The 17,686-nt window shown below is 48.0% G+C and overlaps 1 protein-coding gene across 4 annotated transcripts in view; it reads right to left on the minus strand.

Annotated features, from left to right (window-relative positions):
* Nucleotides 1-17,686, minus strand: part of IMMP2L (inner mitochondrial membrane peptidase subunit 2) — a 303,938-nt gene that overhangs the window by 265,823 nt on the left and 20,429 nt on the right. For all 4 annotated transcript variants that reach the window (XR_013585867.1, XM_078598685.1, XM_078598683.1 and 1 more), the window contains exon 2: nt 8,614-8,769. Coding sequence is in view for 3 of the 4 variants with exons in the window: in XM_078598685.1 (XP_078454811.1) it covers nt 8,614-8,769 (156 nt within the window). In the remaining variant the exon portion in view is untranslated. The remainder of the gene's footprint in view (nt 1-8,613; nt 8,770-17,686) is intronic.

Here is a 17,686-nt window from a genome sequence, read left to right on the forward strand (position 1 = left end):
TTATAGTACTCGGCCCCCGGGAGGGGCCCGTGGGGGATGCAGGTGCGGACGTCGGTGTGAGCACCTCCTCTGTGTACGGCCCTAACCACGCCCCTTGTGTTTGTTAGCCATCCGCGCCCATACACAATTACACCTCTACATCACCCCCCCCCCTGTACAGCTCGCAGCCGTCCCCGGCTGCAACAAAATCAGAATAAAGGTGCATCCCTCACCAAAACCGTGTGTGCCTCGCGTAATTTTAACAAGAACAATGACAACCATAACAACAACAACAACAGGAAACAGGTAGAAGAAGAAAGAGAAAAAAAAATAACCCGGCGCACCCCCCCGAATAAATACCCCATTCCGCAAAACCAACATATATACACGCGCTCCGGGCGCCTCCCCCCCTCGTCCGCAAAGGCCCCCCAACGGCCGACCTCACAATAGTCTGCGCGTTTTGGCGCGAGTTCTCGCGGCGGGCCCGTCACAAGGGCCCGTCCCGGCATGCTCAGTGGCGGTTGTTGACGGTCCGGGTGCGAGAGAGTCTGGTTTCGCTGCCGAGTGGCCCCCGACCCCCCCGGGGGGGGTTGGCGGTCGTGGACCCGTCACTTCAGTTGCACCTGGAGATGGAACAGTTGATGTCAGGTTAGGCGAGAGCAGCGACGTCGGGGAGTCGGCGGACCCCTCACACGTTTGGCCATGCGTGTGTGTGTGCCAACCACGGGGCGGCGCAATGAATGGTTTCAACCTTGAGGGGTGCACGTACCACCGACGCCTCCCCCATTTGACGCGTACACATTGCGGCCGCAAAACCTGTACGACCTCCACGGGCCCCCGCCACGGCCGTACCAACTTTGACGAGGTCGCCAGCGGCACCTGGGGGCAGTGCAACCATGCCCTGTCCCCTGGTTTCCATTTGAACACATGTACCCGCCCCAGCCGAAGCCTCTCGTTCGCCTTCTGGCGGAGTTCAGAATTTTGCACGGCCGCTTCCCGCGCCTCAGATAATTTGCCGATGTTAAATTTAACGTGTTCGGACAATGTAGACTTCGCCCGAGGCGCCGAGAGCTTCAGCTGGGTCGTCACAGGGGGGTTAGCCTCGCGGCCATACATTAAAAAGAAAGGGAAAAATCCGGTGGCCGCATGGGGAGCCATCCTGTAGGCTTGCAACACACCGGCAATGCGAAGGTCCCAATCTGTCTGGGATTCCGATACCTGCTGGGACAGCATGGACGTGATGGTCCGATGCAGCCGTTCCACCATCCCGTCAGTTTGTGGGTGATACGGGGAGGTCCGAATTTTCTCCATACCCAAGAGATCGCACACCTCGCGGAGGAGTTTCCCCGAAAAATTCTTACCCTGGTCAGTCAGCAGCCGTTCCGGAGCACCCTTGTCGAGGACATAGCCCTGGACAAAGGCCTCCGCGATGGCTGCTGCCGACTGGTTGGCCAGGGGCCAGGCCATAGGCCATCTCGTGAAGTATTCGACCCCTGTCAATAAATACCTATTTCCCCTGGGTGTAGCGGGAAATGGCCCGAGAATATCTAGAGCAACGAGCTCGTTAACCCGGGAAACCTTTATGCACTGCAGCGGAGGGTTGGACCCCCTTGCTGGTGGCTTCCGCTGCGCGCATTGCGTGCACGACCCCAGGAGATCCCCCACGTCCTTTGCCATGCCCGGCCAGAAGAAATCGAGCTGGAGCGTGGCAAAGGTCTTGTGAACCCCCAAGTGTAGGAGCCGCTCATGAGCAGCCCATACCACCTTACCCCTTAATGCTGCAGGCACCACGAGCCGTTGGCGGCGGGATTTTCCGTCCCAGTGCATTAAAAGACCCTGGAACAACCCCCACGAGTCAACGTTCGCCGCCCCCTGACCAACCCCCCCGGTGCGACGGCGCAGAGCGAGGAGGGAGGTGTCCTCCATTTGGAGGCGTCCCCACTCCGCGACCGACAACCCCAGCAACGAATCCCTCCCTTCTTGCTCGATAGGACCCGAAGCCGAAGGCGCATCGGCGGCGGCCACGAGGACCGAATCGGTGGTGACGTTCGGGGGCCTACAACGCCCCGAACCCAAGAGGCAAGCGCACTCCGAAGTGGGTGGCAACCGCGACAGGGCGTCAGCGTTCGTGTGGCGGACGCCCTTACGATATGTGGTGACAAAGTCGTAGTCTTGGAGAATCTCCAACCATCGAGACAACTGGCCCGATGGTTGTTGAACCCGCAGGGCGTACTGTAGAGCCGCATGATCTGTACGGACGGTGAAACGCCGACCGTACAGATACGGGCGGTACTGCTGAATGAAATAAACAATTGCCAATAATTCCCGACGGGTAACGCAGTACCGTTGTTCCGCTGGAGACAGTACCCGACTACCGTAAGCCACCACATGCTCTACGCCCCCAATGAGCTGGGACAGCACGCCCCCAATGCCCGTGTTACTTGCGTCTGTATCGAGCAAGAAGGGTTGTGAGAAATCGGGGTAATTCAACGGCGGAGCCCCCACCAGGGCATTCCGGAGGGCGCGAAAAGCAGCCTCCTCCTCCGGCCCCCAATGAAACCTGACTCCCTTGGACGTCAAGGCATGCAATGGTTTCGCGATCGTAGCGAAGTCAGCCACAAACCGTCGGTAGTACGACGCGAACCCAATGAAACTCCTGACCTCTCCCACCGAGGTGGGAGTTGGCCAGGAGCTGACGCATTCCGTTTTGGCGGGATCAGTGGATATCCCCGAGCGCCCAACAATGTGACCCAAATACCGCACCGATTCGCGGAGCAAATAGCACTTCTGCGGTTTAAATTTCAAATTGGCAGCCCGCATTTTGAGAAAAACAGCACGCAACCTCTGGAGGTGTTCCTCGAAGGATTTGCTAAAGACGATGACATCGTCCAAGTAAATTAAACACGAATCCCATTGCAAGCCTGCCAAGACCAGTTCCATTAACCGCTGAAAAGTTGCCGGCGCAGAATGTAAGCCCATCGGCAAGCGGTTAAATTGGAAGAGACCTTGCGGTGTACGAAAAGCAGTCTTAGGTTTTGATTCGTCATCCAGAGGAAGCTGCCAGAATCCAGAAAGTAAATCGAGGGTGGAAAAGAATCACGCCCCCGCCAAGGCATCGAGCGACTCATCCATTCGAGGAAGCGGGTACGCATCTGCCACAGAAATTTTGTTCAATCGCCGAAAGTCGACACAAAACCGCAGTGAGCCGTCGTGTTTTTTCACCAAAACGATCGGCGCGCCCCACGGGCTGTTGGAAGGGGAAATGATATCGGCGGCTAGCATGTCATCAACGGCCGATTTGACATGATCCTTTTCGGCGGGACTCAGCCGAAAGGGATTTTGGCGGATTGGCGCGCTGTCACCCGTGTCAATATGGTGTCGCAGCAATTTAGTACAACCAATATCAAATTTGTGTTGACTAAAAACGTCGGCAAATTATTTCAGGAGAACTCGCAGCTGCGCACGCTGCGAGTCGGACAGTTCCACTGATCCCGCACAAAGTGCATCCAGCCATCTGTCATCACAGTCCGAATGCGGTCGCGACGGAGGATCGGTGGTTACCTGACCCACGAGTGGTTCCTCATAGGGTGCCGGCGTTGCGTGTGCAAGCACGGTCCCTTGAGGAACCACGGCCGTTCGCGATCCTACATTAAGGACTGCAATGAAGGGGTCCCCATCCCCTTTCACCATGGTCTGAGCCGCTAGTAAATCGGGGCCATTGACCCCGGCCCGAGATGGTCCCAACAAGACCCCCCGATCCGCAACCCCCTCAGCAAACGGCCGACGCAACCTAAGAGGGACGAGCATCTGAGCCCCCGGGGGTACGCGCACAGTTTTTGCCACTAGCGCCTGCACGGTTGCAAACGCCCGACGCTCCGTGGCGGGGGAAGACAAAAACGTTACGCGTCGACCCGACGGGAGCTCGATGCACCCCTGGTCAATCAAGATACGAATGGGCATTTTGGCCAAGAAATCCGTCCCCAACAGGCACGGAACCGCCAGTGAGGAGGAAACCAAAACAGGGCCGGATAATTTAATGTCTCCAATGCAAATTTTGGTGCGGATTTGGCCAATGATGCCTAGCGAGCCCCCGTTAGCAGCATAGCATGGCACGTCAACGGGGAGCAAGGGACGACTTTGAACGGGAAGAATGTTATAAATCAAATCAGATATAATGGTTGCCGACGCTCCTGTGTCAATTAAAATCCGCACCTCTACCCCATCAATATGACCGACCACAACCGACGATCCCGCCGACGCTGCAACGACACGATGGGCGAGCTCCGACCACTGACCCGGTTGGAGCGCTCGCCGCATTTCAGAACAATCGGGCGCAACGGCCGTCGATTCGCGAGCCCTGTTCGGTTGAGCGCGTGAGTGTGTGTCGGATGTGTGCATGGGCCAAACGTGAGGTGCCACGACTCGCCGTATTTCTCTGCTGGAGCTTGGGTGGAGACGGCGCGGCGTCCTGACGAGGTGTCGCCCCGCGCTGACGGGGAGCCCGGCATCCTGAAGCAACGTAGCCTTGAAGGCCACAGTTGTAGCAGCGTGTGAGCACCCCAGATGGCCTGGGCTGCTCCTGGCGGCTCGGTCCATTCCGAGCCTGTGGTGCCGCCGATCTCCATTCCCCCCGCCGCTCCACCCCGCAGACCTCCTCCGATGGGAGGGTGGTGGCCGCCATGGCATGGCCGGCCACCCCCTTGGTGGCTTGCGACGCAGGGACCGCAAGCCCCCGTGGATGTGGCGCGCGACCAGCAAGGACGACATCTCCGCGTCGTCTTGAGCCAAGACGGCGACGTCCAGCTCATCCGCGAGTAGCAGCAGCTTTTCAGCCACCATAGCGTCCACTCCCTCCTCATCCATCCGCGGGAAAGCTGCCTTCGCCAGGGCCAGGAGAGCCGTCCGGAAGGCCAGGGGCGATTCGTTGGCGCCCTGATGACGATCGTGGAATAGCTGCCTGCAGTCCAAAGGCGGGCCATAGACAGCTGACAGCAGCTGCAGCGCCAAGTGCAGCGTGGCGCGCTTTTCCTTAGGCGCTGAGGTGAGAGTAGCCAGGGCGTCGTTGTCCAGCATCGCCGGCAGCGCGCGCAGTGCTTCGGCGTCCGTCCAATTCGCCATCTGGGTGGCGGGAAATGTCGCCGCGCGTCGGCTGCTGTCGTCGTCCCGCGCAGCCCCTCCAGCCCCCAGCCGCGTGATCTCTTCCAAAGCGGCGGCCGCAGCGTAGAGCAGCTCCGCCAGGCGGGAGTGAGCCAGCCGAAGTCCCTCGGCCGACGCATCCCCCCCTTCCTGTCGTAGCAGCGCGGGTGTACTCTGCCCCGGCTGCTCCGATCCGACCTCGGCCATCTCTGGTGGCGATTCGGCCGCGGTGTCCTCCATCTCCGACTCCCTGGTACGTGTCGTCCCTCGTGTGTCCATCGTTGAACGTTTACTTCTGACCCCAGATGTAGTAAGTATTCAGGAGGCTTTGACGATGGGGTCGGAGGCACACTTATTTATTAACACCAACTTGTGCACAGTAACGGGTACACACAGTACTTAAGGGGTTATCGTCCCCTTTACTCGGCTAACCGGGAGACACAACATCTAACCCCGCTAACCTAAGCCCAAGTCCTCCACTACGGAGCTAGGGGAGGCTACCTATCCCAGCCCTGGTCAAGCTGGGATCCCGGCACCCTGAGTCTCCAGACCGGCTCTTATAAGAACGTCAGTCTGGGCTCTCGGGGCCACGCCACCGGCTTGCCCTGGTCGGCCCTGACAAGGACAGCGAGCCAGGGGAGCTCCGGGGCCTATTCTAGCTGGTCTTCAGTCTTCGCTGCTTTAAGCTGATACTCGACCTCGAGCCCTCCGGCTCACCACCTTTTATAGTACTCGGCCCCCGGGAGGGGCCCGTGGGGGATGCAGGTGCGGACATCGGTGTGAGCACCTCCTCTGTGTACGGCCCTAACCACGCCCCTTGTGTTTGTTAGCCATCCGCGCCCATACACAATTACACCTCTACACATGTATGCTTTCGAGCAACACGTGTCCACCAAAATTTTATTCTCCTTTAAAATAGTTAAAAATCACAAATTGTGTCGTCTGTACAAAAGACGAATTAGCGTGTTTAACGACACATTTATATGTATGTGATCTAACCCAATAATATTGGTCGTGAAAGCCTGTGTGTTAAACTGAAAACAAAAGTATGCAGCTCTCACCAACGCCGAAATGTCAATTTAATTCCACGTCCTTCACAATGAATCGGTTAACAACCCAATAAAAGCGTGCGGCTTGTTGCACATGGGACCACGCCACTGCTTTCATTCGTCTCGGCACGGAAAAACAAAACGAACATTGACAACGATGTGGTGGCTATGCGCATGGCCTGTAATCCAGCACTGTGGAGAGGGCCGAGGGTTTTGGTGGATCACCGAAAGAAACTACACAAATGTTGCGAGGCCCCCTTCCGATGGCCACTTGCTCGCCAGCAGAAAGCAGAAGCAGCAAAGTGTGGACTGATATCATCCGTCTCTTCTGCATGGGATAAGAGTGTTGCCCCCCACCCTCTTGCATGCCTAGGCTTTCTCCGGGCGCTCCAGGTTCCTGCCACATGTATAATGGACGCTCACTAATATGAAAACATCTTCGCATGGAGAGAACTGCAGCGGCAATTGTTGGCTCAACGCTACGCAGCCTTCCAGGTTGTCTGTGGTTCCTCGGCGAGTGTGAGATGCAATTTGCATGAAAGACGCGAGATGGAATTAATCATTATATTTTGGTGTTCAGATTATACAAATATAACGCTGTAAATGCTCATCCACATGTGTACCTCCGATGAGCATGGTTGGCTATGTACGGTGCAAAGGAAGTTCAGCAGACGTACATACAGAGAATGTGCTGATCCTTGGATCGGGTTGGAAAGTGAGCTGCACAAGTAAACATCCACCGTGTTCTTCCCCACCTTCCCCTCAATCAAGACAGGGCGGACAGTTCCGACGAGAAGAGTATTACCCTCTCCCTGCTGCATAGCTAAAATCTCTCAGTTGTAAAAAAAACACACTGGAGTGCCTAGAATAATTGTCACAAATAAATTGTAATATAGGAATATCCAGATTATTATTCAACTCTAAAAGTGTCACCGAGTCTGACTTCTTCTGGAAGGTCCTTCTCGGGATACGTGACCAGATATTTGATGAAGCATTTTGCTCGTGGGAAGAAGAGTTCCTGGAGAAAAGCTACACACGTGAGTGAGCGGACAACTCCTCAAAAATATGCACAGGCAGGTCGGCAAACCTATGTTCCGTACGAAGTTATGTCCCAAGCAGAGGCCATACGCATTGCAATGCATTTTCCTAGAAGGAAATAAAGAAAAAATTTCACGCTGGACATTATGAAAGGCCTTCTGAGAAATCCCACACTCCGTCAGGCAGATAATATAAACATTTCAACTCGGAGAAAACACTTCATTTCCATCACATGGACTTGCTTGTGAATGCATGAACTGCTTGCTTAATACGAATTCAATACTATGCAAGCATTTGCAAAAGGGCCATCTCATAAAGAGACTAATTTAAATAGTGTTTCCTCCTGAGAGCGACCTTTTAATAATAATAATAAAACGAGCCACCGCGGCTTTCGCAAAGGTCATGGATACACACGGTGCACTAGTTTGCAGTCACTTCCTATTGTGTGCCGTTCTACAATACATTGGTGCACTTTCCCTGGGTATATGAGAGCGCACCAACCTGTTACCCCCCAATGAGCATGGTGGTGCACACTTGTGTGGACGAATGAGTGAATGTTTGTGCGCAGGAATGTGTGTGTGCCCAGGTGCATTGTGGGAAACTACGAGACACAGAGTGTTGTGGACTCACCTCCCCATCAACGGGAGGCAAGGAATGGTGGTGGTGGGGGCTTTTGAATTTTAGTGGAGGGATGCAGGTAAAGCTGATGAGTCAGATGCCTCCTATGACTTCTGGTTCCAGGTGCCGGCTAAAGTCATCCCTCAGGATAGAAAGTCATCTTGTTTGGTTACTTTAATGCCCGAGTGGGTCATGATGCAGGCACCTGGCCTGGAATGGTTGGAAGGCATGGGCGAGATCAGCTCAATAGGAATGGAAGGAGGCTGCTAGACTTTTGTGCAGCCCATCGGCTTGTAATCACTCTTACAGCATCAGCACATCCACACAACATCATGGCTACACACCAGGTCCAAGAACATCTGCTGGACTCCATAGTGATGCAAAAGTGAATGAGGGCCCATGTCCTTGACACCACGACCTACCGTGGAGCTCATCTGGCCACCGAAGAACACCTTGTCATCTTATCTTGTCATCTACAAGATATCCCTGCCATTCTTCCACTGCGATGATGGGTGCCCGCCGAGGCCCCATTCAAACCCCCAAGAGCCTGGTCTCTGCTCGCTGACGGAGGCTGCAAGCGAAAATGTCATCATCGCTTGCAGTTGGGGTTGACATCGTCCCCCCCACCTCACTCCCCCGCCATCCTCCTTCATGCCGTGGGGAAATTGGCGAGGTTCAGGACTGTGGCTCGTGCGGCTGCAATGAATGCATTTGATAGGTGGTCCAGACCTGCCCAGAGACACTGGGGTGATGGAGGTGTTCAGGCCACCGCGACGCGCGTGCTCACGCTCACCTGCATGGAGGCGCCCTCGACGCGTGCCACGTACGCAACGCGGTCCATCAGCGTCACGGTGACGGGCACAGACACAAAGAAGCCGCTCACGAAGGCACGCAGGTAGCGCCTGCCCATGTTCGCCATGGCGCAGTGGCAGTCGAACACAGTGGCGGGCTTTGATGGTGGGAGGGGGGGGGTGAAACGGCAAAAAGATTGAGTGGTAGGATTAGTGGAGCAAAACGTTGAATCAGAGCCCGACTCAGCATCAAGATTAGGCTACATTATTGCTTTGAGTAATGGACAATCAAAGCAGAAATGAAAAAGATCATAGTTTTGGAACTGAAATGCTTGAGGAATATATGACGCAGTTCATTAATTTGGCATGTTCCAGCCCTGAAAAGTAAAAACGTTGGTTTCATGCACATGTGACATTCTAAGCAGGGAATACTTTTACCATGTAAGGCCCACTCAGGTATCGAGCTCTCTTTCAGAAGAGACCTGGCTACAAATTGTAACTCAACAAAGTGGCTTATGTCGAAATTTATAGTAGCCAAATACTCTAAACGCATGTTTTGTAATGTGGAGAGGGAAAATCAGAGGACCCGGAGAAAAATCCACATGAACACGGGGAGATAGATATGTGAACTCTAAATATATAGCAAGTGTCAGGTTCGGACTCAAACCCAACGACCTCCTGTATACCAGGTAATGGCGGTAACATCTCGCCACAGAGGTGCCCCTAGAAAACAGAGGTGCCCGTGAATGGAACATGGGATGACAACGCCCAGAGGTTAGAGTTCATGCAACAAAAAGCCAGTCTTCACCAAGTTGACGACGCAATGTACGCAAGTATTTGTAGGGAAATACTAAAATCACGTTCTCTTCTATAGAGTGGACATTAAAAGACCTGTGCCATCACTGCTGACAGAAGGCCACGGCATCCTGGTGTAGTGCTCCAATTCAATGTTGACAATGAAATGCAGGTGACAAAAATAATTACTGGAATGTGTCATTTTATAAAATGGGTCTCCCATTGCTGACTGGCAAAAAGGCAAATAAATCAAAATTGTATGTTACGTGATTAACAAGTGATGTCATATCTATTCATAGTGTGTGTTTTATAGCAGGCATAAATCAGTCTGTACTGTCATTGAATAATACGTGTTTAAGTGAAAGTTAGATACTGTGCGACATTATTGGCAGGAACAGGTCACAGTGTGCCTGTATCATGGGCGCAGTTCCAAACCTGCTATCAGCACATCTTAAAATACACTGGTAATTACTGGTCCACTGGAGTGTGTGATGCTGCTACCAAATGCTATTCCTGGACACTCATCCCACTTGGATGCAGCACCTTATTAAATGTGTTTGTGAAATTGTATTAAAAGATATAATGAAATACTGAGTCTGCAGGGTTTCTCTCTTTAAGGGAGTTTAGTTTATCAATTTTAAAAATTAGACAGGAAAACCTCACTGAATCTCAATACCATTTCAGTAAAGTCTTGCTTTGGATGTTTGGCCACTATTTTTTTGATGCCCATACATTTGTTTCGTTTTGGAAATAAACAATGGCAGTTGAAAAGCCACAATATATTGCAAATTCCCTTTAACCCTTTCCCATTCCAAAACGACTGCAAAGTTGCAGGGTGGGACCCATCCACCGCTAAATCTTGGAACTTGTAAGCAGTTCAGCGTTACTTTTATTTAGAGTCATAGCGCCATTGTTTTTAAATATATTGTACTCACCGCAGAGAACTATAGCGACAAGACCGCACTTTCATAGCTGGTGCCAAACTGTGCCACACGCCCTTCCCACATGGCCTTGTGGGAGCCTCGGTACTGATATACTTATTTTATTTTTTCTTTCCGATTCCGTTCCGATGATGTATACCTGATGTATACTTCCATCATCGGAGTGGGAAAGGGTTAACTGCCACACAAATAAGCCATCAACCTACGTGCAGTGCCTCCACAGGCATCTCACTGCCCATGCAAGAGAGTGTCCTGCCCACATGATCTCAACACAATCTACCAACCTCACCTCAAAGTTTCTCTAATTATTGACATGTCCCACTATGACTTTTTTTCACGCATCTGGAGGGCTAGAATTTGTCATGTTGGCATGGTGTACTGTGATAAATGCCCATATATTTTTTCCAACATGTGTAGTGTCAATTGAAATTACTCGTGCACACTCATTACTGCAGATCACTCTTGAAAATGAAGTTGGCCTGGTCTCCTGAGTTCTCACCTGGTTAAACAAAATAAACTTCAACTTGCTACAGCGTACACCAAAATATTGTTGCTCCATAGATGGAAAAAATCAATAGGTTTCCACATGAGGGGTTGGAGAAATAACTCGGCTTATTCAAATAAAAACTGCAAATTTTCAGTCGAATAAGTAGAAAAATGTCCTTTACCATAAAATAGCTGTTTCATCAGCTGCCACTAATAGCATGGTACACTGTTATTAATGCACTGGTTTCAGAGTGGGCTGCCGATTGCCAGCATTTGTTAAAATATAATCGGTCCCGCGCATCTTGTTTCAACTTTAAACGTACAATAGTGAATGCATCCATCGGAAATATGGTGGCATCAACAGCTTTCGGCCATGACGACATTTTGACAATGGGCCATATCGATTCACATCCCGCTCGCGAATGAGGCTTTGGGAAGAACACGTAATGTATTTTCTTGGTTCTTTCGGTAAAGTCACGTAGAAGGGAAATAATAAAAATAATAAAAATAAAACATAAAAAGATAAAAATCTCACGACGTTTCGGCCACAACGCAAGCAGCCGTCCTCATAATGTATTTTCCTTTTAACCGGTCCTCATTATTCTCCAAATAGCTATTTGAATAAACAGCGCCTACTCGACGGCCGAAGTGCACGTAAGACCGGTGGAAATGCATGCGCAGGAACTTATCTTCCTGAAGTTCAACAGCTCGAAGCGGGAATAGCACGCAGCGCGTTCCACTTTACGAGTCATCTGAGCTGCCCTACGCACGACTGCAGCATCACGGCCATTCAGGCGTACACCAGTTACTTGCATAATGGCCTCTATAAAAACAAAAACATTACGTTGCTGGCTAATTAGATAGACAAATCAAAGCAATGCTAGGAGGCCTCTGTCATTGTAATAACACATTGTGCCAATGGCTGTAATGTGTAATGTACGCTGTAAGTGCCCCTCTAGGAGGTGAGAACGGGCTTGGCAGGCTTGCGTTGGCAAAAACAATACCCATTAGCGAGTCTGTACTGTGATTAAAATTGCATGCTTTATGCTTATTTTATTACAATCATATATTGTGGGGTGTTGTTATTGTTATCAGCCCATGAGACATGAAGCAATGTAACATTTCAAATGTTTTATTATGCTTCAATAACTATCACACATTATCATGCACTGTCTGTAAAGATAAATGCGTGCAGCTAAATGTTATTCTGCTGCTGCCCAGTGCAAGGAGACACAAAATACTGGCTGCGACTACTTTGCCCGTCCATTTGGGGGCTTAAGATGATCGTTCACTCTACGAAGAGGTTAAAGACCCACCTAACTTTGATATCCACTGCTGTAGACCGATGCCAATTTTCCTTTTGGAAGGCGAATGTGTTTTTCTTCTTCTTCTTCCAGTTTTAGCGATATGGCTATTGTATCGAAGCGTGGATCAGGCACGACCATGATGTCACCGTCTAATTACCATTTGTTGCTGCGGGTTTATTTGCTTATCTAGCATGGTGAAGTTGCACCACGCATGTTCCAGTCGGGTTTTTTTTTCAGTTGCGCCAGTGTTTTATAGCACGTGAGGTCGTTTTTACGCCAAGGAGTAAATGCACCGATACATTCATATCGCTCCAATTTATAATTGATTTATTTTGGCTCGGATCGTGCAGGCATGTTAATTGGAGCTATAACCATCCGCCACCCAAAAACAGCCAAACAAATCAAGCTGTTAGCATCTAACCCAACACGAATCAAATTATAAATCGTATTGGTCGTGAAAACCTCTTACGAATAAATATTTCTATAAAATGTATTGCACAGGACACACAGGTTGTTGTGGTCGTTTTGCAGGGACCATTTTTTGTATTATTAATTATTTGGGAGTTTGACTGTCAGGTTACAATAGATCACGATCAATTATTTCACAGGATCGTTTATATCTACGTAACATATATCCTAGATTTACAGAAACATGTAGAAATGTATAGGGGAGCTTCTTCTTGGTTCTTTCGGTAAAGTCACGTAGAAGGGAAATAATAAAATAATAAAAATAAAACATAATAAAATAATTCTCACGACGTTTCGGCCACAACGCAAGCAGCTGCTTTACCGAAAGAACCAAGAAGATGAATCCCTGCAGTCACGAAAGCTTTAAATCGAAATATAGGCGAGCTGTTATGGGAATTGAGACTATGAACTTCACACACAAAACTGTGGCAAGAACACTTAACAACTAGGCTATACAACTACCCCATATAAGTTAGCCAGTATACATGTTGGTATACAATACTGGCATCCACTAGACAAGGCGCAATTAATTAATTACTTATAAACGGATTCCGATACTCGTTATATATGCATTGTATTAAACGTGTAAAATTTTAAATGAAATATTCATGAAATGACATCAACATTTTTCACTCAAGCAAATGCAACAAATGAGACAGAATGAGATGGAAGGAGACAAATGAAATGAAGGCAGACAATACAAATTAATAAGTACAAACAAGACAAAAAAATAACAGATACTTGAATTAAATCACGAACCAGAACTTGTATCGATGTATATTGTTCTGTACATACCTACATATCACATAGTAAACACAATGCAATGTTATCACCTACTGGAGATCATTAACCCACAATTATTTTCAGCATTGATTTTCATGAGATATAGTCTATTACACATGCTTTCAAATAATGCCCCGCTAATCTTACAACTATGGCTCAAATGCCAATAGGAATTAAGAACATGCATGAGGTCCAATACAGCACTGCACCAGTTAAGAGTCATTAAATAACAAAAACGGATTTCTAATCAATGATAAATCAGCAACATATTACAATGACAATTACTTTTACAATAGAGTGCCTTCATTAATGCCTAGACATTCTTTATATTTTTAACTACAGAATAATTGCTGCAAATAGCCGTGTAGATTTTATTGGCAAAAGTCATCTGTGGGGGCTTAAAAAATGGACTATTAAGGAGATGCACTACATTGCCTGAGCCGTGGGCATAAAAATCCACAACCATTACTGTTACATGCTATAGTAGTTGTCATTTATTTAATGATTCACCCAAAACCTTGAAAAATAAATGCAATAAAAAATCTGGTTGATTTTGTGTCTGGGAAAATCATGCATTGTTCATCAGGCTATAATTTGCCTAAATTACTCAAACGCTGGAATACTGAGGCCATTATTTTTCTAACATTAAGTCCCAGGGTGGCATAAGCTATAATCTAGAGGCCGGCAAACAATAATCCATAATTTAAAATGGGCAATGATAATTACCGAATACAAAGCTGTTCAGCCATTTCATCAGTCCACTGCTAGATGAAGGCCTCCCCAAACTGTCAGTCATGGGCGTCATTTGACCATACTTCATCACGCTGGTCAGTGTGGGATAGTAAGTGGGGAGTCCAGGGTCAGCTCATAAAGCACTCGACATTGTTAGCCGTGTAAAAAAACAAAGGTCTAACTGATTTTTGCTCAAATGAGCGTTTGAAGCGGTGTTCACCTCCTTGTTCATAGCCCTGCTTGCAGTCAATGGTAGATATTCCAGAGTTCAATGACAAAAAAAAAATCTCTCCTTAGAACAAATAACTGTCAACCATTGGAACCTCATTTGCCAGTAGCAAAATATGATAATTGGTTTTTTACCCTTTTATCTGGCAACAAAACTGACACCTTTCTTTTAACCACTGTCAACTTCCCCACAAAGTGTTACTTATTTTAAACATATTTTCCCCAGAGGGATGATGGGCAGATTCAACCACCAAGCACGACTTGAACTTGCAAGCTTCCCATTGCGAGCCACTTGCTCTGCAGCCGAGCCACCTTGCCCCATGTTGGCCATGGTCATGAATCAGGCCGCCGGGTGCAAAGTGTCGTGCACTAAGCAATGGGCCATTTATCCATTTGGCATCCGAAACCTTCACCTGTTAACACAGAAATGCAGACACATTCCCTGCAGGTATTGGCCGAGTGCCAATCAGTAGGCCTCTCTCTGATCAGTGGGACTCAGATCCTGCAGCACCACACCTCACATTACCATGAGCACTCAGCACAGCTCATGGTGTTGTGTTAACATTGAACCTGCATACTAGGCACAATTCAGGGCTGTGATTAAACGGAAGAATGAGTTTGTCTTGCTTAACTATGTATTTTTTTCAGTTGTCTTTTCATTTGAAGTCTCCTTTGCTCTATTGCCCTAAATGTAACTTTAGCATTGACGATGCATATACTAGCCTATTGTTAAAATAAACAAATATTAAATGCATGTAGCATAACCATAATAGTTGATTCTAATTATTAAACCAATGCAACATTATATGACTACTGCATACCAAATTATCCAAAATTTAATGTGGAGTATTAAGTTTACATAAATTGTTGTGCTTGTACAAGCCTGCAATCCACTGAACTGGAGATGAGGGTTGGTAGAGCACTGAGAAATAAAACCATTAAGTGCTCCAAACAACCAGGATACGAGGTACACGAGACTGTAGAATAAGTATGTTGCCCATGTGGAATTTGAGCAATTTCGATCATCTGCAACCTCTGGGCGACTAAAAAAAAATACATCCATTCCTAGAACAATCCAAGTTGAATGTTTGTTTTACCAGCAATTTTTTATACTAGTAATTTTATGTTCTTTATTGAATTTCACAAGAAACAGTTTTTTTTACTGGAATGCACCTGTATATTTGTAACATTCCACTTTAACCACATGCTGCTATATTTACCAAAGACCTATGTCAAAACATTCTGGTACAGGCAACGCTCCAGATAACGTTTTGGGTCTTTGCGTAATTTACCCTCCAACTCCTCTTCGCTCACAACCTTATAACCCACGACTCATATAATCCGTGTGACCTACGGGACCAGCAAAAAAACCCATCACCCGCATCCCTATTCTTGTGATCCACAATATATATTGTGCTTCAATGCCCCAGCATTTCAAAGTGCCTTACATCGTATCTAAATAATTCCAATTCTCAGCTGTAGTTTGTTTTAGACTAGGGGGCTCCTATTCTTGGTTCTTTCGGTAAAGTCACGTAGAAGGGAAATAATAAAAATAAAACAATAAAATTCTTACGACGTTTCAATTGCAACACAAGCAATCATCATCAGATGTGAAAACCACAGCAAGAAGATTTTTTTTTTACGTGGCGGTTTTTTTATTTTTTTTATTCTTATTTTTGTATTTCCCTTCTACGTGATTTTACCGAAAGAACCAAGTATATGAATCCCTGCAGTCACGAAAGCTTTCAATCGAAATTTAGGGGGCTCCTGATGACAGCCGACCCTGTGTAGAACAGTGTGGCAGCATCAGAAGACAAGTGGCCATATCACCGCCCTTACAGAATGTTCCAGCCCCAATGCAGCTTCCTTATTTCAATTATCCAGGGTTTTTTCTCACAAGTGGAGTTGCGCAAAAAATGCAACCATTGTCCACAGGTTAACTGACATTTCTTTCATTGTGTTGCTGGCAAAAGCAAATAAAACGTCCGTGGATATTCCTCGCTAGCATTTAAAGACATTTTAATAAAATACATTGCTTTACCTGTGAGTTAAGCAGTGCCCATTGGCAGAGGTCAACCTATAAGACGCAATTCTGTTTTAGTGTGAATGAGATTACAGTACAAACTTGTTCTAAATCCATCCGATGCCGATACTGGCGTGGTTAAATTTTGATTTAGAGCTTTCGTGACTGCAGGGATTCATATTCTTGTTTTTTTCGGTAAAGTCACGTAGAAGGGAAATAATAAAATAATAAAAATAAAACAATTACATTCACACGACGTTTCGACTGCAACACAAGTACCTGACGATGATTGCTTGTGTTGCAGTCGAAACGTCGTGAGAATTTTTGTTAAATATTTTTTATTATTTTATTATTTCCCTTCTACGTGACTTTACCGAAAAAAACACGAATATGGCGTGGTTAAGTTTAATTATTTCACCGCTCACCGCCTTCCGGTGGAGTTATACATCTGTTCCAGAGCAAGTTCTCACAACCCTGAACAGGAAAACCCCACATTATGAATTGCAGCTGATAGCTGGACCGGAATTTTGGAAAATCCTGGCAGCTTGACCTCGGCGAAATGGACACCGCTTAATTTGTGGGTAAATCAGTGTTCCCTTTTCAGATGTCAATGCAAATGTCCACTCAAATATCCACTCTAAATATATTGCCAAATGCAAGAGTAAAATATAATCCAAGGATGTATCACTCGCTGGGTGGCGAAATCTTTTTCAAACTCCCTGAAATACTAACAGCCTTCATGCTGCTGAAATGATATGGCCACACGTTTTGCTACAGTTGGTGGTTTAGACAAGGCTGAGTGCATTGACGTCACACGATCGCGCCTCCCGCCTTCTACAAATCACCTTGCACATGTATCACCACTATTAATATCTCCCGTGGTTGTTTCTGCAGCCTTGTACTCTGAGATCACGCGAGTTTCTCATCGCCCACTGAGAGAGATTAAAATTGGTTTGAAAATAAATTCAAAATGTTAAGGGTCAGTCGTTATAACACGGGAGCTGGGTCCCATTCACCACCACGGGAGCCATTCACTACCACGGGAGCTGGGTGACATTCACCACCACGAGAGCTGGGAGCCATTCACTACCACGGGAGCTGGATTACATTCACCACCACGGGAGCTGGGTGACATTCACCACCACGGGAGCTGGGAGCCATTCACTACCACGGGAGCTGGGTGACATTCACCACCACGGGAGCTGGGAGCCATTCACTACCACGGGAGCTGGATCACATTCACCACCACGGGAGCTGGGAGCCATTCACTACCACGGGAGCTGGATCACATTCACCACCACGGGAGCTGGGA

The sequence above is a fragment of the Lampetra planeri genome, chromosome 11, assembly GCF_965212315.1.
Source record: "Lampetra planeri chromosome 11, kcLamPlan1.2.h2, whole genome shotgun sequence".
Lineage (NCBI taxonomy): Eukaryota > Metazoa > Chordata > Hyperoartia > Petromyzontiformes > Petromyzontidae > Lampetra > Lampetra planeri.